Source organism: Scleropages formosus, chromosome 10, assembly GCF_900964775.1.
Source record: "Scleropages formosus chromosome 10, fSclFor1.1, whole genome shotgun sequence".
NCBI lineage: Eukaryota > Metazoa > Chordata > Actinopteri > Osteoglossiformes > Osteoglossidae > Scleropages > Scleropages formosus.
The window spans coordinates 25,258,572-25,284,745 of NC_041815.1; the positions used below are offsets into that span (position 1 = coordinate 25,258,572).

The window sequence follows — 26,174 nt, forward strand, 5'->3', positions numbered from 1 at the left end:
AAAAAGCGAACTGATAGTGTAGTACAGCAGGTACAGAAAGCTAGAAGAAAAAGAGCTCATATGACACCTGTACTTGATCAATTGCAATGGTTACCTGTACGCTTTGGACCTGATTTCAAAAGGTTTTCCTGACAGTTTACAAAGCCTTAAACAGACTGGGACCAGAGTACATTATACAAAGCCTCTTAGGGTATATTCTGAACTGTGCTCTCAGATGTACAAGTGCATATTAAGTTACACATAAGATAACTGGAGATGTCACCTTCTGTTACTATGTGCAGAAGCCATGGAACAAAATCCCACCGTATTAGAGAGGCAGATTCTGAAGGTCTGTTTTAAAAGCTGTGCAAAAATGTTTTTTAAATTTTGCTTTCAATTAACCATTTAACATATTTTCATTGATCTTATTTATTATTTTAATAATAATTATCCGGTTTCTTTTCTCTTTTTCTAAAGTACTTTGAATAGCAAAACTTGTATGAAAGGTGCTATATGTATAAAGTTATTATTATTACTATTATTATTATTATTATTATTATTGAGTGACTTTCAGCTCAGCTTATCATTTCACAGACTAATTCAGACCCACATTCTCTCCTACTCAGTGGGGATGTCAGTAGAGCATCTCTGCAAGGCCGCAGGCAGGCCTCTTAACCACGACTGCAGAGGGCTTGAGGCAGGAGGCTGCAGGGTTTTAAGATGTCTTACTTTGACACTGGTGATTTCTAAGTGCTGCACATTCTTACATAGTTTCTCCCCGCTGCTTGAAAGCCATTGCTGCTCACACCTTGGCCACTAGACCTCAGTGCTCCTGCCAGTGCTCAGCCAAGGACTGAGATGAGTGTCCCACTACCGCTCCGTACACGCACAAACCCACCTTCACAAGACGAGGGTGATGTGCAAGCCCCGCCCCTGCCATAAGTCTGTTGCCTTATTGCACCAGCGCGATGGGTGCTGATGCTCAAATTATTTTCTCGTAAATGATTACCTATCCGAATGCATGCACCTTGAAGTCGATGACATCATATGGTGTGTCGGGCATGTCGGGTATTCCAGATAATGAGCCAATAACTGAGACTTTGCTGTACGTAGTTATATACGCTTTTATGCAGCAGAGTTGTTTCCACCGTATTAATTCAGGGTAACTACCATGCTTAAGGGTAATTCAGCATTAGCAGAACTCAAACCCATGTTCTTTGAGCACAAGGCAGCAGCTCCGTCCGCCATACCACCTGCTGCACTACTATCGCTTCCACCAGTGATCACAGGCTCCACAGCCAGATGCTGTTTCCATTTTATGCTGAGCATCAGCACCTCTGCAAGGCTTGTTTCATGGCTCCCATTAGGGGCGAGGTGAGCGAGATCCATCATCTGCGGCCACCGAGGATCCCTGGCTCAGCCCAAAGTGCGCAGTCCGGTTTGTTGACAGGACAGAGCGCTGGAGACAAACTAGGCCTTATCCATCTCCCTGGAGGCAGCTCTTTCACAGAGAAGGGTAATCCTTTCTCACCATCCTGTAGGCATGACAACTATGAGGCCCAGTGTGGTCTGTGTGTGTGTGTGTGTGTGTGTGTGTGTGTGTGTGTGTGTGTGTGTGTGCGTGGGGGGGGGTTGGAGTGGCTCTATGCCGAGGAGGGAATGGGTCAGCCTGCAGCCGGAGTAGAAAGGATAGAAGTTTCCCACCCCCCTCTTTGTGCTCATTTTCAGGTGTTTGGTATAAGATCAGTTCTTACCCAGCAGTGCAAAGCGTTGAGCCGGACATCGCATTGTTTCCCTCCGTGTGTCTCCGCAGCCTTCGTGCTGAGCTGTCCCTTCCCGCAGCGACCGGCCTATGGGGAGGTGTCCGTCACCAGTCTCCACGCCGGAGGAGAGGCCTACTTCTACTGCATTAGTGGCTACCAGTTGCAGGGCCTCTCAACTCTCACCTGTCGCAACGCCACCACACCGTACTGGAGCGGCAGGGAGCCTCGCTGCCTGGGTGAGCAGATGCACAGATGCACACACACACACACACACACACCCACCCAACTGGAGCAAAAGGAAGCCTCACTGCCTAGGTGAGTGGGATCATATACACAGAGGCACATCCACATCTCTACACACAGGTATGTTTAGTGTATGCAAAACACACAGTAATATACAATAGCTGCAGCAGGAGGTATATTAGTTAACTACATGGCTGTTCACATGTAAGGATGGTAATTCATGGTCCGGGATGGGCCCCTGCTGTAGTACCTCTGAGAAGGTCCTTATCTTGCATTTACATTTACATTCAGGATCTAGGATCATAGTTTATTTATCCCTGGGGGGAAACTGACAAAAAGTTAATATAATTTACATGTATTCGTTTAGCAGATGCTTTTCCTCCGAGTGGCATATAAACTGAAAATAAACAAAAGTACATTTCACTTTTAGATGCAGGGATACAGAGTGATATCTTATTAAATAAAAAATATTCAAATATGGAGATGTGTAGAATTATCTACGGATACAACAATACGACACGCACGCAAACTCAGACACACACATATACACTGAGGTATGACTATACACAAAAATATGGATGTATGATTATACACTTACACACTCAATGCATAGTCTGGGAATAATCCTCTCTTGTTTCATTCTCTCCCGCTTTTGTATCTTGATGTCATTTGACCGCAAGTGGTGCATAATTTGAACTAATTAATTTAATTGAATGGATTCTGTATTCGTAAGTTTTTATTTTCTACGCACGGGAGTCTCATTGAACCAGTCTCCCAGGCAGAAACTAACACAGCACTTAAAAGCACTTCCTGGCTGAGCCATCAATAACTCCTCTGGATCTGGAGAGAAGCTGATAACTAAATAAATATTTTCACTCGCATAGGAGTAATTAAACTTGACTGCAGTGAACACTGATATATTCTGTTTCCTTTTCCTGAAAAGCGAGTTGGGGTTTAATCATCAGTTTTGGTGTTAATGGTGTTGGCTCCACAACTTGCTTAGAAAGGGGGTGAATATTAAACACCTTCTTGTGATTTCTCCACGTGCTTGCAATGGAACATGAGAGATGGGGCTTTTAAAGAAAGTTTGCCCTTTCTTCTGCAGCAGGTAGGGGGCTGGAGGGTCTGGGCAGAATGGGCACCAACCTGTGGGCTCAGAGTCATTAAAATGGCCAATGGAGGGGGGTCAAGCTCTGCCAGCATTTAGAGTGGGGTCATTTTACAGTATAAATTCAGGGTAAGAGCCTTTATAAAGTGCACTACAGTTGGAGGAGGGATTCAAACCCGGGTCTGTGCTACCAGCTGCTAACCAGTCGGAGCCTCTTAACTTGTCTCTCTCCACCCCATTGCTTGTGCGGCTTTGAGCCTCTCTTTCGCCTTGGTTCTTCTCTTGAGGTTGTTTCTTTTGTGCGCCCCTCTTGTCCCTTACTGTGTTTCAGAATTATTTTACTGGAAACAGGTTTTTTTCTTAAGCCTGTCTCCCTGAGACTTGTGAAATGGACTTATCCTTTTCCAGACGGCTTCCTCCTGCCTTCCTTGTTTTTCACTGATCTCCCATCTCTCCCTCCCACCTGGTACCAACAGCGGCCTGCGGAGGGATGGTTAAGCACGCTACGGTGGGGCGCATCGTGTCTCCTGGCTTCCCCAGCAACTACAGCAACAACCTGACTTGCCACTGGGTGCTGGAGGCCCCAGAAGGCCACAGGCTGCATGTCCACTTCGAGAAGGTGGCCCTGGCTGAGGACGACGACAGGTGGGATTGTGGGACATCCCATTAGCATGAGTTGTCTCCATGGCAATAACAGGATTGGCATGATTGGCTTCAGATTGGCATATAGCCAGTTAGCATATAGCACATGTGATGCCTTGAACCCTTATTGTATCTGGGGAGAGGAGGGTTGAATAACCACTCAGTTCCACCTCACATACATTACACCTCATCTTAAAGGTACTGTAAAATGACTAAAAAGCATTCGATACCTCGTTGAATAATTACCGAAGTTCTACCATCCAAAGCAATAGAGCGGCCCCAGAGCCCTTCCACATACGAAATGATGCCATGGTATTGTTTCCGCGCAGCTGCTTGAAAGCAGAGGGCTACAAATCGGATATTTCAATTACTCCTTTGGCTTAGTTTGAGATCAAGCTGTCTGCAAACCGACTTCCTGAAAATCCCGCGTGGCACTGAGATCAAGGCGTTATGTTCTTTGTCACCTGCTTCCCCTTCTGGTGCATAAGGCTTCTGATCAAGAACGGGAACAACATCGACTCGCCGCCGCTGTATGACTCCTACGAGGTGGAATACCTTCCCAACGAAGGCATTGTCAGCACCTCCCGCCACCTCTTCGTAGAGCTCACAACCGACGGGTCGGGCACCTCAACGGGCATCGCCATTCGCTATGAAGGTACAAAGGAGCTGCATCTGGTCCTTCCTGGCCTGAATTTCATTCCTGCAAGTGCACATAAAGTCCACTCACAGTTAAGTTCCTCTAGGGACTCCGAGTACACTCTAGACTGCACATCCTGAACAGAAATGATGATTCGTCAAAAAAAAGACCAGATCAGATGCCCCACCATCTGCTCCAGGCTTCAGTCAGATATGAGAAGCTTTTCTTAGGCCTGACCTCCTCTATCCAACATGCTCCTCTGTTGTCTTCGATCAAGACCTCAGAGAGAGAGGTTGCTTGTCACATTCTGTCTCCATCAGCTAATGCAAATGGAGCGGAAGTGGAATGTGATCATATTCAACTCAAAGGATCTGTTGTTTACATATACTGTAATTTCAGGTATAGGCAGTCAATAGTTGTAAGAACGGCACAGATGCTCTCAGGGCAGCTTTAGCACAGGAGCCTGGAGCCTCATTAGCTAATAATATCTTTGAATCTATTTCAGGATCTGCTGTACTGGGATGTACATACTGCAGCCCATTATATTGGTATTCCATGTCTTAATGTGCCTTTTTGAGAAGCCAGTGTTACACACATTCAGCTCTAAAGTCTCAAAGGCTTGAGCAAAATGTTGTTATCTAAAGGTTTGTGAGGCTGGAGAAACACGCACTTTCTGATGATAACGTAGTGAAAAAAGCTCTGACCAAAGACAGGGACAATACACACACATTGGCTGAAGCCGCTTGTCCCGAGTGGGGTCGCGGCGAGCCGGAGCCTAACCCGACAGCGCAGGGCGCAAGGCTGGAGGGGGAGGGGACACACCCAGGACGGGACGCCAGTCCATCACAAGGCACCCCAAGCGGGACTCCAACCCCAGACCCACCAGAGAGCAGGACCTGGCCAAGCCCGCTGTGCCACCGCGCACAAGGACAATAGCCAAAACAAATCAATATTATAACTCCGACTCAAGTGGTTCATAGACAATGTGAGCATGAGCTATTGGTTAATTGGGCATCTACAGATGTTAATGCCAATTAGATAATGTTTATCTTTTTGTGCACTCAAGTACACCGTTAATGTGCAGAACATAATAACCTGTGCTCTGAACTTTAATTAGATTCGCAGACAACATTTATTTGGTATCAGGTCTGGAAAGGGATTATTGCCAGAGAAGTGCGTATTGTGCTCTTTAGAGTGGAAGAAGCGTTAATGACAAAATCCGGGTTATTTAGTGAGTTTATGGAAATAAATATGTGTGCGAGTTGTGCTTGTGACCGGGAAAAGAAAAGATTTCAGTAAATTTACCCAGAGTGGTGCGGGTGAATAATGCATGTGGAAGAGACAGAGGAGGCGGCCGTTAATTATGGAATTCATCAGCGTGCTCCGTCCACGGCTCCCTCGGCCGAGTGGAATTCGAAATGCTTACAGAGGCCCGCAGCCCGCAACTGCACTCACATGACTGGAAGAAGACCAAAGCAAGGTCCTCAAAGCCACCCCTCGTTGCTTCTCACGTAAACCCTGCGGTTTCCCATGATTTACCAAAGGCCACTAAGTAATTACTGTTCAGCCACGCGATCAGCTCCAGTTCGAAGACCACTCTTAGCAAGTTAATTTAGATTTAGCAGGTTGACAGCTGTTGCAACAGGTGCAGGAGGGAACCCGTCCGTTTCGTCCTGCCGACCAACGGAGATGTGAACGAAAAGACAGCCGATGAGGACTGCCATGCGGCATTCAAAATGAGGGCCGGCATCCAGCGAATCAAAGAGGATTAAAGCTCTGATTTACTAACAAACTTTCCTTGTTAAAGAGTGTAACTTGGACGACTTCCAAGTTAAAGCTTTGGGTTTCTGACAAGTGCTCTCTTTCTGTGTGTCCCCTCCCAAGCGTTCGCACAGGGCCACTGCTACGAGCCATTTGTCAAGTACGGCAACTTCACGAGCAGCGAGTCCGGCTTCACTGTGGGCGCCGTGGTGGAGTTCGCCTGCGAGCCAGGCTACACGCTGGAGCAGGGCTCGGTCATCATCGAGTGCATGGACCCTGAGAATCCGCAGTGGAATGAGACGGAGCCCGCTTGCAGGGGTGGGTGTGGCCAACTGGAGCAGGGCGGGGTTGAAGGTGCAAGGGGCGGGGCTTGGCTTGGGTACACCCGTTTACCAGGCTCAGCCGCATCTTCTAAGAGATGGGAAGACAGGGATGAAATCGTGCATCAATGGTCCACATAAGTGATCGCTGCATCACACGCCCTGCATGTTCTTTGATAGAAACCAAAGCCGTGAAGTGCAAAGAACACTCATCTTGTTAGTGTTTTAAAAACACAACCAGCTCCAGCTCCTCTGTTGCCCGCCCGGTCGGCCTTCCGTGGTACTTAAGCACCCGTACCCCCCAACACACTCATTCTCTCTCCGCCACACACACATACTGTGAAAGCAGATCTGAGAAAAGAAGCCATGTGTATTGTCAGCCTGTCCGCCCACATTCTCACACACTCCATTCTTACCGTGCCCTGGTCCTGCCTGCCTCCCAGTGCCAAAATGCAGCTTGTATTCAGTTAAAAGAATGAAATTGCTGTTAGCTTGGCCACCAAAACGAAAGGGTCGCTTCTGCCTTTTAAATATTTTGTAACACAGCAGAGGAAGGAAAAGTAAAATACGAGAGTATTCATACGTCTGGCTTTTGCCCCATCACGTCCTTTCCCGCTTAGTGCCCTGCATCCAAACTGAGATGTTGTGTCTTTACACAGAGGCCTTCCCAGTGGGCTGAGGAACATTGGAAGCATCATAAGTCTAAGAGTAGAAATGAAATATTATATTTTCATACTGCAGTCAGAGCAGAACTAGAACAAGTGTATTTTCTGTTGGTTTCATTAAGGGTTGCTAAGATTTTTGTGCATGTGTGTGTGTTCACAAGTGTGCGCGTGTCCTTGTATGTCCAGGGGATCGTGCATGGATCCGTGCACGTGTTGCATGTCACAGGTCATGTCAAAGTCATGTTCTATGTCATTCCTTTTGCTAAAATCCTCCTTTCCCATCCCCCCACCCTGCAGCTGTCTGCAGTGGCGAGATCACAGACTCCGCCGGAGTGGTGTTGTCCCCCAACTGGCCGGAGGCCTACGACCGTGGACAGGACTGTATCTGGGGAATCCATGTGGAGGAGGACAAGAGGATCATGCTGGACATACAAGTGTAAGTGAACCAAAAAGTACGGGCAAAACATCTCGAGGGGATCTGGAAAGGGAATGAGCCCGACTTGGGGGGGGGGGGGGGGGGGGGGTGTTTCTGGGCTGGTCAGCTGTCTGCTGTTTATGTGTGAATCAAGCCAGACATGAGAGTTAGAGCTGTGTGTAAGCCATTGCTTCCCCATTATCCACCAAGAAATGGTAAAAATCAGGGTAAAACAGGAACCATCTCCCCCTTACGTACACACTTATAATCACACACACTCATATAATCAGAACACAGAATAGTTTTTTCTTTAATGAACCTCAGAGATAAAGCGAGAGCTCTCTGCTGATGTGTTTAAAACACAAATGCTGTGTTTTTAACTCTCCTTCTCACACGGCTGGTGCCAAACTGCAAACCGCTACCTTGCTCCCACCTGACCAATTTACTCAGAAACCCCTCCGGCTGTGGTCAGTGAGCGGGTGGTCCTGCAGTGTCCGGCATGCTTTGAAATGGAGCAAGCAGTCATCTTTCTGAAGGATCTGTTAGGGCGCTCCTCACCATTCGCCGAGTGCCGAAGTCGCACCTCCTTTGCATATGAAACGAGGTTGTTTTACCCTCATTTATACAAAGTATCATTTAGTGACCTGGTCAATAAATCAGTTAATTTGTCACAGAAATATTGAGCTGGAGTTTCTCTACATAACATGCTGTATATCGATTTGAAGCCAAGCTAAAGCTGCAGCTTGTCCAAGAAGAATATAGCCGAGAAACATTGATCAGGTTATCCATTATCAATGATGCAGCGTTGCAGAAGTCCGGAGCTTATCCCGAAAGCGCAGGCCATTGGGGAAGTGAACCCTGGACAGGACATTGGTCTATCACAGGACAATCACGCACAGTCATACACGCTCACGCACGCTAAGGTCCCCAGTTCACCTGAAACACATGATTTTGGACTGTGGGAGGAAACCAGAGCAGCAGAAGGCAACCCACATAAACGCTGGGAGAACATCTACACTTCACAGACTGAACCGACCTTCAGCCGACATCCAAACCCACAGCCCAGGGACTCTGAAGCAGCAGCGCTACCTGCTGCGCAACCATACCACCCCAAGAACAAAAAAACTGAGTAATCTGCATATGTGTTGAGCCATTGGAGGGGGTGGTCAGAATGTCAAGGAACTGGCCTAGGAGGGACAAATTTTAATCCTTGATCATAACAGGTTGCTCTGCGCATTACCATAGTGACCACTAGCACCACTTGCTGATCCACACTGTGGCAGCTGCGGGATGGAAACCTCCACCAGGTCACTGCACGATGCGAACTGACTCCCCTTCCTATGCGAGGAGAGAGGAGCAGTTGGAGGAGATAAGAGCAAGAGAAAAATTACGACAAGGCGAACGAAAGATTGTTTTGCACATGAATGGGACGTGTAGTTCGCTAGCACACAAAGGTTAATAACAAAACTCCGGAGAAAACTAATTATTTCATTGGCTTTCCAACTAAGGAGGTTCTCTTCGGAATCAATTATGCCGAGCAGGGGGATGAACGTTTTTCGGGGATTGTGTTGTCAGGTGATGCTTCGGCGCACGGGGCAATGCTGTGTCAGACCCTGATAGATTATTCATGCGTTCAATAATTTTGCGTCTTTAATTAAGATTTCCTCATTTGCATATGTTTCTTTTCAACGCCGCCCCCGCCTTTCCTCTTGCAGCCCGGCAGCTCTTGGCATCGCGTTGTACTCCCGAATAATAAATGGCGTCCGCGATGTTCGGCGCGAGAAGCCGTCAACAAAATTAATTTCCCATTCATTTGTAGGGAGAAGCCGATTTGGGCAGATACAGCGTTGCGCCTGTTATCTGGAACACTGATGAGAATGTGGCGCGCTTAGCCACGCGACATCTCCTGAAAGCTAAATAAGGGGAGGCCTCTCCACACTTGGAGTATCAAAGGAGGGTTTCCTCATCGCCGCTCCTCGTTTTGCCAACAGCAAAAGCAGCGTCCCCCGAGGATCAAAAGGCAGCACTTCCCCCGAGTCTTTGGGTGCCCGGTGCTGTAATCCTCCGCACATTAAATCTCTCAAACGATCAAAGTTTAACTAATAACATAAGCCGCCGGATGGATTCGGCAGCGGAATGGCAGTCGAAACAAATGGGATCGGCGATGCATTTGCTGGGTCACTGTCGCTCACAACTTCCCGTCGAGCTGCGCGAACCCCCCCTTCGTTGTTAAATTACCAAATTTGTCATTCGGCATATGTGACATTATCAGCGAGGCACATCAAATGTGAGCTACAGATTGGGGGAGCAAAAAGGAAGAAGTAAAGCCGGAACGTGGAAGCTGTCATCGTCGCTGTCAGAGTCGGTGGATGGAGGAGTGGCTAATTCGGGTGCTCTGGTTTCCTCCCATAGTCCAAAGACATGCTGTTCAGGTTCCCCATAGTGTGTGAGTGACAGAGAGAGTGTGTTCCACTGATATATGGATGAGTGACCCACTGTAAGTAGCCTATCTAACAGTGTAAGTCTTCCAGGTGCTCTGGTTTCCTCCCACACTCCAAAGACAGGCTGTTCAGGTTCCCCACCATAGTGTGTGAGTGACAGAGAGAGTGTGTTCTACTGATGTATGGATGAGTGACCCAGTGTAAGTAGTGTATCTAGCAGTGTAAGTCACCGCGGTGAATAAGGTGTGTGGGCTGATAACACTACATAGAGTTTGTTGGAAGTCGCGTTGGAGAAAAGCGTCTGCTAAGTGAATAAATGTAAATGTAATTCCTGTCGTTATGCGGTTCGTCATACCTTTCCACCGGGTCCTGATTAATTAACTGTGGGTTGGTGTAGCAAGATTCTGCCTGTTCCTCTTTAATATCTTAACCATCTGTAAAAAAAAAGTTGCTGCCTGTCGCTAGATTTTCGGGATTTCCGGATAATCAATGTAAATGTGTAGTTCATCCATTCATTTACCATCCAACAAATCCACCCTTTTCCTTTTAACAATGTCTACAACCGCTTGTCCCAAGCGGGGTCGCAGTGAGCCGGAGCCTACCCAGCAACACAGGGCACAAGGCCAAAAGGAGAGGGGACACACCCCGGGCAGGATGCCAATCCACCACAGGGCACCCCAAGCGGGACTCAAACCCTAGACCCGCTATACAGCAGGCACAGGTCAAACCTGCCACACCACTGTGCCCCCAGAAGTTACGCTTAATATGTTAAAAAATACCATCTACAGTGACCTTTCATACCTTATAAGGTCATTACCCATTCAGAGCATGGATTCTATACGCTGTTGGACCTGGATGAGCTCTAACTTGCGGCTCATCTTTTAGTGCCTTTCCTGCTGAAATTTTTGCGGCAATATAGAGGAAAGGTATGTCTGAATCGAGTTTCCCAGCACCAAAAGGTCCAGGTCGGGACTCCCAAAGCGTCAGCTGGGCAGCCGTGGCGCCGACCTATTACTGGGATTTGGAAACACTTTACACCCTAGTAATGAGAGCACTTTCACTCCCACATAATCATCCATCGCTGTGCCCACGTTTCCCAATTACGAGAGAGCACGGTGCCTATCAACGGCTGGTTAATGAGTTCGGTCGAAACAGGAGGGCTTGCCGAGTGGGCTGCAGCTGGGTTGGCACAAGCCGGGGAGTCGCACGGGTGAAAGCCGACATGCCTCCGGGTTGGCCCGGACTACCCCCTCACCCAGAAGCCAACAGGCAGGGAGGACATGCAGAGAATGCAGTTGCCCAACTGTTTGCTGGGGGGGATAAGAGTGCCCCCTCGTGTATAGAATTGGAATGACTGTCAGACAAGTACAATGGTAGCCAAAGAAGAAATCAGTGCTGGTTAGTACGATAACCAGCCTAATAGCATATTTGACAAAAAGACAAAAGTTACCGATTGATTCCAGTCTCCATGTTCAACATTTGAAGGTGGATGAGGAAAAATCAAAACCTCATCCTCCATCACAGGAATGAGCTATGTATTCCGGCACTAAAGGTTTATTCACAGCCAACACTTACGCAGCGTCAAAAAAACTCGACAGAACTGTGCTTTTTTTTATTGAGCACAATGAGTATGATCTACTGAGGCGCCGGGGTTGCACCTATTGTGGAAGCGACATTAATCTGTGCTGTATTTACCTGCCATTCCAGAGAGTCAGCAGCATGGTTTGGGAAATGGGACTGACCGCTGGTGTTGAGACCAGAGGAAGTCAGACAAACACGTTGTCATTTAATGAACAGTGCAGCCAAAAAACACTGACCGTACCTAGAAATAGCTCTAAAAACCATTAAAAATAGCAGCCCCCCCCCAGGCTCAAGAGCCACAGCCCTCTTTGTTCTTATGAACGTGGTGCATACTGGTAACCTTTGCGCTCTAACATATATATCTAGTTACCAGACACCTAGTTACCATGACTCCCCTATTCAAGCCCCTATTTCACCGGAGAAAAAAAACAGAGGACCAGAGATCAAAATTGTAATTCTTGACTCCTTTCCGGGGGACGCGGTGGCTCAGTGGGTTGGACCGGGTCCTGCTCTCCGGTAGGTCTGGGGTTGAAGTCCCGCTTGGAGTGCCTTGTGATGGACTGGCGTCCTGTCCTGGGTGCGTCCCCTCCTCCTCCAGCTTTACGCCCTGAGTTGCTGGGTTCGGCTCTGGTTCCCTGTGACCCCGTACGGGATAAGCGGTTTAGAAAATGTGTGTGTGTGATTCCCTTCCCCCTTACACCTCATCCGACCTAAGAGTTCCAGAGTGAAGTCTGCTGAATGCAAAAACTGAGACCAGGTCATTTGTCACAGATGTGTAGAAATAACAGCATGAGGAGCAGCCAGAGTGTGACGCTGTGGTTCATAGAACCAGCTCTCTGGGAGTCTCCTTCAGAATCAGAGCGGCACCGCAGCACGGCAGCAGCGTGTAGAAAGACTGATCTCCTCAAAGCAATGCTGGCAGCTCCCTCTCGCTTCATTTGATGTATTTCAGTTGAAGGAGTCTGCTCAGAAAAAAAGACAGGCCTTTCAACCATTAAAGCACGCTTTACCCGTCTCTACGAGCAGCACAAATGTTTAAATATTAATTAATGGTGAAGGTGGGAAAAAAAAGAATTCTGATCTTCGCTTGCAGGTGCGACAGTTCAAAAAAAGTGAGCGTGCTTCTTGGTTCTCCCGCTCGATTATCGTCCACCATTTCGCGCAACGTGTTCATCCTTCATTTCGGCACGGCTGATCGATACGGAGTTTTGTAGCGTTCGACGCTCGAGACGGCCGAGGTATGAGCGGAGGCAGCACCACCGCGGTTTCATTTGTCGGCTGTCTCGTTTCACGGCCTCCCGAGCAGCTGATCCACAGGCCTATTTGGATGGGGAACGAGAGCAAAGAATAGGACGAGGTCCTGAAATCATGTGTATAAGAGTGCAAGTGAACCAGGTGTCTAGAAAGAGTGCTGAAAGTGCAAAATTTACATTTTAGTCATTTAGCAGATGCTTTTTTCCAAAAGGGCTTGCAATGTTACGCTACTTGAAATTACTCACCCATTTGTACAGCTGGGTAACTTTACTGGGGCAACTGACGGTAAGAACCTTGCTAAGGAGTTCTACAGCTGGCATTCAAACCTGCAACCTTTAGGTCCCAAGGCTGTAGCTCTAACCATTGCATTATTATGCAATCGTAACCTTGCACTGATGATTCCACCCCTTGCCCCATCTTCTTCCTCAACGGGTGTGTATTTACATTTATTCTTTGAGCTGACACTTTTCTCCGAAGCAAATTACAATTATTTACCCATTTATTCATCTGAGTAACGTTACTGGAGCAATTCTGGGTAAGCGCCTCGCTCAAAGGTACTATAGGTGGAGATGGGATTCAAACCTGCAACCTTTGGGTCCAAAAGTAGCACCTGCAACCACAACGCTACCAGCGCTCCTCTTTCGGCTCTTTTGTTTGTGTCCCCGGCTTCAGGCATCCCACGCCCTCTCCCAGAATCACACGCTCTCGTGCGTCAATACTAGCGTCTCTGTCAAGTATGAATAACAAAATGCTGAACACACAGACAAGGTATAGACGGATCAGAAGACAGCGCATCCTTCATCTTGTAAAGGTGAGGATTTACCTGCGATGCACGGAAAGCACCAAGAAGCTTAAATCCAGTGCTTAGGACTCAGGTGCAGAGGCATCCTAAATCACTTGCAGCTATACGGAGGCACCTGCAATAGGCTTCCATATCGGCGTTCCTCACATTGTGCTGAAGGGTAAAAGCGCTGTGTGATATCTAAGAGTAGAATGAGACAGGTTTCGATGGACATACTGGTGTCGTATAATGTGCTTCCAGCTCCTCGTTCTCGCCCGGTGAGACGCAGCATCGGAGCGGCCTGTGATGATACACCGGGAACCCGCCGAACTGCGGAGCCACAGCTCCGGGGACTTGTGCGCAGGGAGTCTGGAGATCCCAGGGAGCGAGGCACCGCCATGCCGGCTCAGGTGCACGAGGCCTGATTGGAAACGAGATTTTCCGACAACAGCGATCAGTCAGGCAGACGAATTTGCGTCGGGGGGGAGGGGGTCCTAATGGCTATTAAAGAGCTGCTCCTCTGGCCTGCCATCCATCATGAAGACGTTACAATCGCCACCGCATGTAAATGCAGTCTGGATGCCAGATGAATTTTACGGCAGTTTTGGGTGAGTCAGTGACAGGTGATTGATGGGTGCAACTGGATTGCTTTTACCTATGGCTCTCCCAGGGGAACAGGCAGACGGTGTTGTCACCCTCGGGGGGGGGCTTATGTACACACAGGTGTTGGTTTTTAATGCGTTGCCTTCCCAAAATGTACTTGAAGGCCTATAAAGTTTCATTCAGTCACATGCTTTGTGTTCCATCCACCCGGGGGCAGAAATGGCTTTTCCCCTTTATTTTTCTTCACTTGTTTTTTTTTTTTTTTCCTTTTTTTTGTGCCTCTTGAACAAATGTCACACTCTCCCAGACTCCCCCCCCACCCCACCCCTTTCCTCCCCCAGCTGCGAGAGGGGAACATGCCTCTCCCGATTCTCCGATTTTAAAGGTTAATGCATTTTGCGGGTGCGACGTGACAGCTGCGCCCACGAGCGAAGCCACCCCAAGCTTCGTCTTTGATTATACAAAAGTCGCATTACCGCTGCCGAACATGGAAATATGTTCGATCTTATCAGCGGACGGACGCCCAGGTGCAGCAGTCCAAGAGTGACCTGCGCGCCTCTGTCAGGACCCGTGAAATTCAGCCGCCGTTTGTACGACAATTTATCATGTGCTGTAATTAAAGCTCAAGCGGGAAAATAAAGGTTTTTCCGCTCAACATTTAAGTCTGGAGCCGCTGGGCTTTAGATGCTGAGAGATGACTGTCCTACGTGGATGAAACATGGGTGGGCTTGCAGTGTGTTCATTCGCAGCACGTTATCAATTTCCAGTTCATTTTTCAGAAACTATGACTACTATACCAAGCAGCAAGGTCCATTTTAGATGTGGCAGGAGACTCATATCAGCGCAGAGAACTCTGTCCTCTTTAACCCCTTCTGCTCCAGTAGTAGGACGCCACCCTGGTGGTGTCTGCAGTTGGCTGTGGTGGACGGCATGAAGGTCCTCCTCCGCCCGCTCATCTGGGTGACGACTCCACGGTTGCGAGGGTCACGAACAGCGAGGCCGAGGCCCTCGGTTAATTATCCGACGCACATCCATCAGCATGCACCACGTCGTCATGGAAACAAGGACTTCCCGACAAAGGTTGCTGAAATTTGTGAATCGGCTGCCTACTTGGGGATGTACAGTGGGCTGGTTGGAGGGGTTCGGAGTATCGTCAGTTATCATTCAGCTGGTTTCCAGATTGTTGGGATGCTGAAATGGCTGGGTTCCTCTCCCCGTGTTGCTCACAGCACCTCCTATGGTCAACCAGCTGAGCTGTGGGTGGAGTTGGGCAGTTAACGTGAGAGCGCTCTGGCAGAAGGAAAGAGATTATTGTATCCATGAGATTTAGGTGCTTTATATTGGCGAGAAGGAGAATAGTTATCAGAAGCACTTGGGGGTGGCCTGCCTTGTTGAACAGAGATGCTGGCGTGTCAGAGCGAGCGATGGTCTCCTTGGATCATTCTTCTTGGAGTCTGGCTACGGACGGCATTCGGAGCCAGTAAACTCCCGCGCTCCCCAGCCAGCGCATGACCACCGAGTCCCGCTCCCTTTCTACAAGGCGATCGAGCCGCCATTCGTGCGATTACATATTCATGAGCGATGTCTCTGAGAATGTTGAATTAATTATTCATTCTCCTGTATCTTTTATTCAAAATCCATCCGGCATTTTCAAACTCCAAAGTCCAAACTGCAATTGATTGGTATATCGTATATTTCACAAACAACGTGTAAAATCACGATGGCCAAAGAAGCGGACTTCAGACCCTCTTATTTTTAAAGCCGACGTCTGAAGTTCCAGTCTGGTGGTTTCTAACGGTTCACATGTGGACACGTCTGTCCGAGACCTTCGGAGACATTCACAAAACGGGACAAAATCCCATCCTGGAGGACTCTGCTGTTGTTTGGCTGCCTGGTGGAGCATCTGGGAATGAGAGCGGCAGAGAGGTATAGGTGTGGGTCACTTTATTGTGCTGCTATGCTAAAATTCGCAGTAAAAGGTGCTAAAAAATGTTCAGGTGCATAGCTTTACTACGTTGCACAGCTTTACGGAGAACTACGTGTGGGTGGTGATCCCCGACCCACTCGGTCCAGATATCAGGTCGGTCGCTGCTGCACGTCCATGGGCTCGTGCTGCACGACGATGTTGGGTGTGCGAGAAGTCGATGGCTGCGGCTCCGAGGCCTCCCGAGGCAATTTTGCAGCCTCCCGTGCCACCTTCTCCCGCTTTCGCTGAGCCGGTGTCTTTCGAATCCCAGAGGCCTCGGCTTGATCCCTAAGCGCAGCTCGTCGGTCGCGATAGTACTTTGCGTCGTGTTTCTTGGGCATCTTTGAAATGTTTAACTCGATGATCCGCCTTCGGGCCCCCTACCTCGCTCTAAATGTAGGTTTTCCTGCCGGCACGATACGTGTCCAATAGCGCGGCTCTCTAGCAACGAACTGAGGTGCTGACGTCAACGCTATGGCATGTGGTTCGAACGTGGTGACGTAGCGCAACGTGCGGCAACTCCATAACGAGCCAAACGTGGCACATTTTCGCAATCTTGCCAGCTCGCTCAGGCTGAACCGGCAGTGGCCGTTCATATCTTGTTTGATGCAGTGTTCCTTCCTCTGTCCAACGATATATGCACTATCTCTCTGTGTCTTTTCATTTGCGAGCAGTAGTGGCAAGAGGGGGTTGCATTTTTATGTGACGGTCAATTCCCAAGTTACCCCCCCCACCTTGTGAGGAGAAAGACGTAGTACTACATCAAAAGTCTTGGTTGAACACTTTCCCTTAGAAATTAGGGCTCACTTTGCTGCTCACCTCCTTATGACATAGTGACCCTGGAGACAGAAAATCAGGTGCTCAGCAGACCGGTCCAACTGAAGCTCTACAGCCTTTCAAAGCACCAGAGGGGTGTATGAAATAAACTGGGTGCAATATTTTCCGATCCATATTAATTTTTTTTTTTTTTTTGCTAAACCGACAACGCCTGACTGAGTTACAGAAGCATCTTTTCATTTTTCCCACTTCACTAAGAAGTGGCCAATTAGGAAGGAAAAATAGGACTTGGGGGATGAAAGAGAATCCTTAGTTGTCCTGGCCAAGTGTGTGAGAGAGTGAAGGGAGGATCTGTTTTAAACCCAGGGGAGGCTGCAGTGTGGCTTGGAGATTAATAAAGGCAGCGGAATAAAGACAAGAGTGGGAGACAGGAGGGAAATGTCCAAAACAGAACTGTAGCAGGCAGGACGGTGCGAGTTGGGAGTCATTCAAGGGATGGACCGTAACTCTGCCCACATTTAAAAAGGATCTGAAAACTCACCTCTTCCAGACTCACATCACCCATGATCTCCTAAGTTCATGTAAGGTGTAAATGTTCATGCACCGTAACTTTATGATCGTGCCCGGACAAGCCTTTGCACAGCCGCTCCTCCTGCATTGTACGTAAATGTTTGTGCATCTCAAAAAAAATTATCAGATGGTGATCAGGAATCGTCTGTTCTGAGTTTTATGCAGCTACTCGTGTGATGAACATAGGCGCATAGAGCGGAAAGAAACAAATTACTTAAGAATCACATGTCTGCAACTATGTCTCTTTCTCCTAATGTAATGCACAAATTGTCTTTTCTGAGATGTATGTAACTACGGAGAAAAGCACCTGCTAATTGAATAAATGTAAATGTAAATGGAGTCATGTCTACTAATTGCACAATTTTATACTGAATTTATCTAGTCCTGTCTACTAACCATGCCATACCATGCTGTATCTAACTAGTCCTGGCTACTAATCATGTAATATCATACTCTATTTAACTAACCCTGGCTACTAATTATGCCATGCCACACTATATTTAACCAGTTCACCAGGTCTGTCCACTAATTGTATCATGCCATGTTACATTTAACTAGTCCTGGCTATTAACCATGTCAAACCACACTGTATTTAACAAGTCCTGTGTACTAATCGTGCCATGTCATACTGTATTCATTTAATCCTGGCTACTAACTGTGCCATACCACCCTGCACTGTACTGCACCACTCGCTGCAGGACACCATGTGTGGATCAACCCTCTGCCACACACTGATTCGTCATCCCCGCACCATTACACTGCCACACCACTCCAGTCACCAGTACGAGACATGCAAATTCAATTTGTTCCTTGTTTACTGCCATGCTACAAGAAATTATTATTAACATTTAGTTGACACTTTTGTCCAAGGCAACCTATAATGTCAGGTTTTATTTACCAACTGGGTCTTTTTTACTGCAGCAACTCATGGTAAGTATTTCAGTCAAGGGTCCAAGAGTAGGAGGTGGGATCTAAACCCGGGTCCTTTGAGTGGAAGGCTCTAACGACTGCGCCACCCACTGGCAGAGGCATGGCACATATTCTAAATCCAGGATGAGCCAGGTAACATTTGTGGTGTAACACATTCCCATTGTCCCTGCGCAGCCTCCACGTGGGGAAGAATGACGTGCTGACCTTCTATGACGGAGATGACCTGACGGCTAAAATCCTCGGGCAGTACGCCGGCTCGCGCCCGCGCTTCAAGCTCTTCACCTCCATGGCTGACGTCACCATTCAGTTCCAGTCAGACCCCGCCACCAATATCTTTGGCTACCACAACGGCTTTGTCATCCACTTCTTTGGTACGGCCCTCCAGCCCCCATGACCGACCGAACCTCCCGCTGTATCCCTCCTTCCCGTATGACCCATCCCAGCTGTCTCCCTGCCCGTCCGTGTCTGACAGATACACCAAGAACATCCGTCTCGCAAATATGTAAAGTGGCTCAGGCCCAAACTCAGAACAACACCGTGCTGAGAAGCTGCCCACGCTGGGCTTTGCAAAACACTGTTCAATGTGCTAATTAAAACTGAAGCGTTTTTAATTAGCCTCTTGTCACAGATACGGCACCAAGCACCACAGAGCCCCCGGCTCCGCCATGAGCGTCCCCATAAATTAATTCACGGTGGGTCACCGGGTCAGTGCCATAGCGGACCGCAACGAAGGAGCAAGGCGTCCCCTCGGAGGAGACACGGGCACTTCGGTTGGGGGACATAGATCCGGAGGTTAAGGGGAAGGGAGGCAAAGGGACCTGTTCATGCATTTTGGTACCAGGCGCCAAAATTCGTCCCCGGGACCAAGTGTGAAATACTCCACCAGCAGAGCGCTGTGCCGAGCTGCAAAAAAAGATATCTGATAACACGACTGATTCCATGCAGCGAGAGACAGAGAGAGAGGGGAAGGAAGGGGGGGAGTAATAGCAGTGGAATGCAGATGACAGCGGTGGTGGTGGTGGGGTGCCACGGGGGGGCGGTGGTGGCAGGTGCTTTGTAGTCCGTTCACGCTGCGCACGGAAGCACAGCTGAGTCGCGCAGGTGCGCTTGTCAAGGGCTCACACACAATTACTGCGTGTTTGTCTGCATTAGTCTCGTTTGCAGAAGGCCGCGAACCCCGTCCCCCTCACGGGCAGCTGGGCCAGAGCCAGGATGGAGGCTGGTGCCGCCACGTGGCGCCCCCTGGTGGCGCCGCGTCGTACCACGGCGGGGCTTCGCACAGCCCGTACACACAGAAGGCACCCTTCCCTGTTTAGTGAAGGTTAATTTGCGTGCGGAATACACATGGGGGCGATCCATCTCGACTCCGCTGGGCCGTCTTGTTAGATCAGCAAGCTGCGCAACCTTAAAGCAAGATGATCTGTTATTTTAAGAGTAAATGAGATCTGTTTTGTTTTCGGATGGCGTGGGATAGCGGTTCCCACATCAAGAATGATACCCTGGGGCACTCCTGCCTATCCAGCTCTCTCTCTCCCTCTAACACGCTTTCTGTCCCTCTCACACACATCTGTGCCGCAGAGGTCCCCCGTAACGACACCTGCCCTGAGTTACCGGAAATTACCAACGGTTGGAAGAGCACCTCGCACCCGGAGCTCGTGCACGGCACGGTGATCACCTACCAGTGCTACCCCGGGTTCGAGCTGGTGGGCACCGAGATCCTCATGTGCCAGTGGGACCTCACATGGAGTGGCGACCTGCCCAGCTGCGAGAAAGGTGAGGAGGCCAACACAATCCCATAATCCCCCTCTCCCTGCCCTCCACATCAGTTGTGACTAGTGGGAGGGGGCCAGATGTCCTTCTAAATGAAGGTGAAATGCGGGCGGCTGTCCGTTTCTGTTTTCGCCGCCGCTCCCTCACAGTCGTACCCAAGGATGCCGGGAGACGGAGAGCGGCTTCATGGGTAATAACTTGGATTTTGCGTCGGGCTCCAGTCACGAGGACGTGGCTTCAATTCACAGTCCTGCGGCATTCTGTCCCTGAGCTCGGAACACGAAAACAGCCTTTGTTACCGTGTTTCAGCAAATCCCATTCCCCCCTGCCTGCCATTCAGAAAACTGGGTGGGGGACGGGGTTGAGGGATGGCTCCCTCTGTTCAAGACTCAATTTCGTTTAGCTTTTCTCATGCCTCCCCGGCGAAAGTGCGCCGACACACAAAGCACTTTATTAATGGTGCATTCCAGACACTGGACTGTTTGTGGGGAACACATCTGCAACGTATTCTGTGCAGATCGATAAGGATCCCGGCTGACTGGGCTGTTCTGGGTGGCCAACAAGGGCCCGGCACCAGCTGCATGGGAGGGTGGGAACACATAGCGACTCCTTTACACACAGCCTGGTGGGTGAGACCATGCCCCCTAGTGTCACGGCAGCACCGGGGCACCGCATGCGAGAGAAGAAACTGCCACAGTTGTTCCAGCACCGGCCCATAGAGGCGGCACAGCAGCACAGCGAGCAGCGCTGCTGTCTCACAGCACTTGGATGGCGCGAGAGAACGTGTGTTCGACCTCCACTCAGTCTGTGTGGAGTTTGCATGTTCTCCCTGTGTCTTCCTCCAGGTGCTCTGGTTTCCTCCCACAAAGACATGCAGTTCAGGTTCCCCCATAGTGTGTGAGTGACAGAGAGTGTGTGTGTTGCACTGATGTATGGATGAGTGACCCACCGTAAGTAGTGTATCTAGCAGTGTAAGTCACCGCGGTGAATAAGGTGTGTGGTCTGGTAACACTACATAGTATTGATTGTAAGTTGCTTTGGGGAAAATCATCTCCCAAATAAGTAAATATAATGTCCCTGATGGGGGAGCAGTACTGCAGGTTGTCTCTGTGCAAGCGAGGATAAGAGGGCACTGATGTGTTGGACAGAAAAGAATCTTTGAGAAGAAGAGTAGTTGCACCTGGTGTGAAGGGGAGCTGGTAGCTCTAACCCTAACCCTAAACTTACTCCTATCCCTACTCCTACTGTTACCCTACTTCTCACCCTAACCGGTGGATTCCGCACCAGCAGCGTAGGGGGGGTTGACAGGGCTACTGCGGAGCGCTGGGGCTCACTCATTTTTTCATTACCGTGTTTTATAACAGTACCAGTGTAATTTATGTCAAAACAATAGTCACGCTGCATTTAACAAGCAGACATTTAAAATCAAAACATTAATGGAAAACCGTAAATCATTTGGGCAGAGCTAATTACTCTGGTGGAAATGTGGGCTGTTGATAGGCGCTCGCGCGCTGCTCAGCCTCCCGACTGCTAATAAATGACACAGAGGCCACCTAGTGGCTGGGAGGAGAACTGCTAGTGCAGCCTTACAGTGGCGTACAGTAAGTCCCAGGTTGCAACTTTTCATCTGAAACATAATTCTGAAATACTTGTGTTTTGTCATAGAGTGAGTGGGATTTTTGTACAGACAGTAGACAATTATGTAAGTATCCCTTTTGTGCGGGTTGGATTCAGTCCTTATGAATTATTGGCATTCATCTAGAAACTCACTCACATTTATCTCTTAAAGAGGATATTTAAATGAGCCTGGCAAATACACACACACACACACTTTCATAACCGCTTGCCCCAGACGGGGTCGCGGGGAACCGGAGTCTACCCGGCAACACAGGGCGTAAGGCCGGAGGGGGAGGGGACACACCGAGGACGGGACGCCAGTCCGTCGCAAGGCACCTCAAGCGGGACTCGAACCCCAGACCCACCAGAGAGTAGGACCCGGTCCAACCCACTGCGCCACTGCGCCCCCCAGCCTGGCAAATAAATATTAATAATTATTTATTGGATAGGGGGTGCGGTGGTGCAGTGGGTTGGTCCTGGTCCTGCCCTTCAGTGGGTCTGGGGTTCGAGTCCCGCTTGGGGTGCCTTGCGACGGACTGGCATCCCGTCCTCGGTGTGTCCCCTCCCCCTCCTGCCTTACGCCCTGTGTTGCCGGGTAGACTCCGGTTCCCTGCGACCCCATATGGGACAAGCGGTTCAGAAAATGTGTGTGTTTGTGTGTGTGTGTGTGTGTGTGTGTGTGTGTGTGTGTGTGTGTGTGTGTGTGTGTGTATTTATTGGATATTTTACAAATATATAGGTTAATATACTGGTTCACCAATACAATAGGCAGGGACGAGTCCTGTGGACGGGTTCAATAGGTTACTTTGAGTACTGTGTTTTACTACAATTGTACAGTATAATGGAAGAATAAAGATATCTGTGTATGGGGTAAAGTGATGGGCAGCTGCTGCGAGAAGCTCTAGTTATGGAGGGGTGAACTGACACGCTCTTACCCATGACTGTGTTCTTAGTGCTGTCGTGCCCAGACCCCGGCAGCGTGGAGCACAGCCGCAGGGTGATGTCCGGTCATCGGCTCACGGTGGGCTCCACGGTCCAGTATGTGTGCAACAGGGGCTACATGCTGACCGGCAACAGTCTGCTCACCTGCCACAACCGCGACTCCAGGGGGCCTAAGTGGAGCGAGAGGCCGCCCAAGTGTGTCCGTGAGTGTCTGTGATCAGCATAACCCACTGGCTGTGCTCACCAGCACACGCACATGCACGCACATACTCATACACACATCCTACAAGAAGTGTTGTCACTAACAAGTCCCTGACTGAACTCGTGCTGAGATGACAGTGGGGTCAGAGAAAGACATTCCAGCCTGAACAACTTTGCCAGGTTGGGGATGTTAAAGGACAGCTGGTAATGTAGTGGTTAGAGTTGTTGCCTTTGGGCCCAAAGGTTGCTGGTTTGAATCCCAGCTGTAGTACCCTTGAGCAAGGTACTTACCCTAAATAGCTCCCATAAAAAAGTCACCCAGCTGTATAAATGGGTAAATAATTAACATCGCAAGTTCCTTTAGGGAAAAGCATCAGTTACATGATTAAATGTAAAGGACTTGTACGCTCTCCCAGACAGCAGTGAGGCTGGACCTGTCCTTTTATCACTGCTTTTACGGTTGCAGAGTGAAAAGAAGGTGAGATGTCACATATAGCTGCTGAAAATCTGTAACCGATGAGAGGTGCGGCACTACGGCCAGATGGAAACGGGGACGAGTAAACTGGGAGAAAGGAGATAATTAACAGCTGTTACACTGACCCTCTGTCTGAGCAGAGCACCTGTGAATATGGTCTGTCTCACTGCTCCATTACTGTTTCCGCTGGTGTTACTGTGATCGCTCTTTCACTATTATTAGCAAAGGCAGCATGGCGCTCAAGTGCTATAAGTGGATCGTGTAGGGGTGGAAGCCGATGCTTTTAGATCTAAATGTTGCTGGTTCAAATCACATCTCTGGCTGTAGTACCCTTGAGCAACCTCCTTACCCTGATTGCTCCACTAAAATTATCCAGCTGTATAAATGGATAAGTTGCAGGATGTAGCTTAATGTTGGACGTAGTGTTGTTGTCTCACAGCTCCTGGGTGGTGTGAGAGGACTTGGGTTTGATCCCTGCTCAGTCTGCGTGGAGTTTCCATGCTTTCTCCACGTCTCTGTGGATTTCCTCCGGGTGCTCTGGTTTCCTCCCGCAGTCCAAAGACATCCTGTTCAGGTGGATTGGTGACTCTTTTTTTAAAAAATGTCACCCATTGTAGGTGTGTGAGTGACAGAAAGTGTGTTTCATTGGTGTAGGGATGACTGATGCATTCTAAGTCACCTTGGCTGAATAAGGTGTGGGCTGATACTACTGCATATTGTTCGTTTGAAGTCACTTTGGAGAAAAGCATCTCCTAAATTGATCAATTTAAATGTTACGATACAGAAATTTTGGGGTAGCTAGTAGTGTAGTGGTTAGAGGTGCTGTTTTTGGATCCAAAAGGTTGCTGGTTCAAATCCCAGCTACAGGTATAATACCCTGCAAAACCCACCTCCTGCTGTAGTACCTGTGACCAAGGTACTTACCCATACCTGCTCCGGTGAAAACTACCCAGCTGTGCAAAGGGGGAAATCAGTGTGTATCGCTTTGGAGGAATGTGTCAGCGAATAAATAAAAAATTATAATAACTACTTGGCACGATATAATAAGAAATAATATAATTATAGATGAAGGCATCTGCTGAAAAAAATTATATTGTTTGTGCTATAAAAAGGCCTTCATAACGAATGACACATTGACATGCTGGACGAGGCTGCAGGTTGTTCTAAGGTAAAACTAAAGAGTGGACGTGTCCAGGCATCCCAGCGAGCGGCAAACGGCGGGCTCCGTCTGCGTTTTATTCTTTGAGCGAGGCCCGTTGTTTAAACAGGAAATTGGTCTGCCGGTTCCTCTCCTCGGCATTCTAATTACGCCTGTCGAAGTCTTCTGCCTTATCTGCAGGAGCTGAAGGACACGAGAGCCATTGAGGAGGACCGCCGTGACCTGCGAGATTAGGCCCGGAATGCGTGTCCTTTAATTGCCTGGGAGCTTATCACAATAAATGTGCCGATATCCACCACGCATGAGCGGTCAGTATGTGGCCGGGTTGGGATATCCCAGAATTCTGCGTGTGGTCTTGCCTGGTGTGTCTGGACCATCGAGCATCATGTGACCAGGTTCATGGGGTTACGGTTTGTTCCAGTATGTGCAATCCAACAGGCCCCTCAAACAGGGATCTCCATCCATGAATTTTTAACAGCTCCTCTACAAGCATGTGCTGCTCATGAGCGCCTTGGGGGCGATATAAGAGGGTACAGCGCAGCCATTCTGGGCAACGAACCCATGGTCTGTGTCTGCTGTGCCCTGCAGCTGAGAGCTATGAGCCTTGCCGGCACCCGGGGGCCCCACCATTCAGCATCCAGAGCCAGGAGAAGCACTCGTACCAGCCAGGGGAGACGCTGCGATTCTCTTGCCAGAGCGGCTACCAGCTGCAAGGAGAGCCGGCTCTCCGCTGCACGGCTGGACACCCCTCGCAATGGAGTCACCCGCCCCCTGTCTGCCATGGTGAGAATTGCACCCTCATGCATTCCACACATCACGCTGCAGTGTGTCCAAGTCAAAGCTTAAGTAGATGGCTGAACTGAAATTCAGTCAAAAGGCTAAATTAATTATTTTAGATTATTGACAGAATTAAAATCATTTCCTCTCTGATTCATATTCATAGGTCAATGACGTGTGCACTGATTTATTGTGGGAAAGCGCAAGGTTTTGTTTGCGCTGGTCTGTCGATGCAGCGTCTCTCATGCTGTTCGTTTATGTTCTTCTGGTCCTGTGCAGCCTCCACTATGGGTTATGTGAGCGAGCGCAGGTTAGATGGTGAGTTCTGCCACCACTGTGTGAAGACCTGTCTCTGTTTTCTTCAACTTACATGGAGGTGCATTCTGTCCATAGCATCACTGCAAAGTGCCTTTCTGATTGCCATGTCCTTACTCTGCCACTTGGTTTTGCCCAGTTGCCAATGCAGACTTTAACATAGAGGGAACAGGCATAGCAGTTGCTGTCTTCATTCCTGTCGCCATCATCTTGGCTCTGATTGTGGGAATTTACCTCTACTTCTCAAAGTAAGTTATTATTGTTAACTCTCTCAGTCAAGACCACTTACAATTTTACTCAGTTTAACAGAAAAAACCTAAATAATCTGCAACTAAATTGTACAACTCAAAGTTTTTCTGATATCAGTCAAAAGTAATACTTTTGATTTCTTTTATTTGCAATGGATGAGAAAATAAAACAGCTGAAGCGCCATCTAGTGTTTGGTTGAGGTCACTGCTGTCATTTTTCCATATGTACAAGTT

General features: G+C 48.8%; 1 protein-coding gene across 5 annotated transcripts in view; it reads left to right on the top strand.

Annotated features, from left to right (window-relative positions):
* sez6b (seizure related 6 homolog b) overlaps nucleotides 1-26,174 on the top strand; it is a 170,157-nt gene that overhangs the window by 137,818 nt on the left and 6,165 nt on the right. For all 5 annotated transcript variants that reach the window (XR_001965994.2, XM_018748770.2, XM_018748771.2 and 2 more), the window contains exons 5-15: nucleotides 1,793-1,978; nucleotides 3,570-3,738; nucleotides 4,224-4,390; nucleotides 6,257-6,451; nucleotides 7,416-7,554; nucleotides 18,611-18,807; nucleotides 20,015-20,209; nucleotides 22,777-22,968; nucleotides 25,189-25,383; nucleotides 25,657-25,695; nucleotides 25,832-25,940. Coding sequence is in view for 4 of the 5 variants with exons in the window: in XM_018748770.2 (XP_018604286.2) it covers nucleotides 1,793-1,978; nucleotides 3,570-3,738; nucleotides 4,224-4,390; nucleotides 6,257-6,451; nucleotides 7,416-7,554; nucleotides 18,611-18,807; nucleotides 20,015-20,209; nucleotides 22,777-22,968; nucleotides 25,189-25,383; nucleotides 25,657-25,695; nucleotides 25,832-25,940 (1,783 nt within the window). In the remaining variant the exon portion in view is untranslated. The remainder of the gene's footprint in view (nucleotides 1-1,792; nucleotides 1,979-3,569; nucleotides 3,739-4,223; nucleotides 4,391-6,256; nucleotides 6,452-7,415; nucleotides 7,555-18,610; nucleotides 18,808-20,014; nucleotides 20,210-22,776; nucleotides 22,969-25,188; nucleotides 25,384-25,656; nucleotides 25,696-25,831; nucleotides 25,941-26,174) is intronic.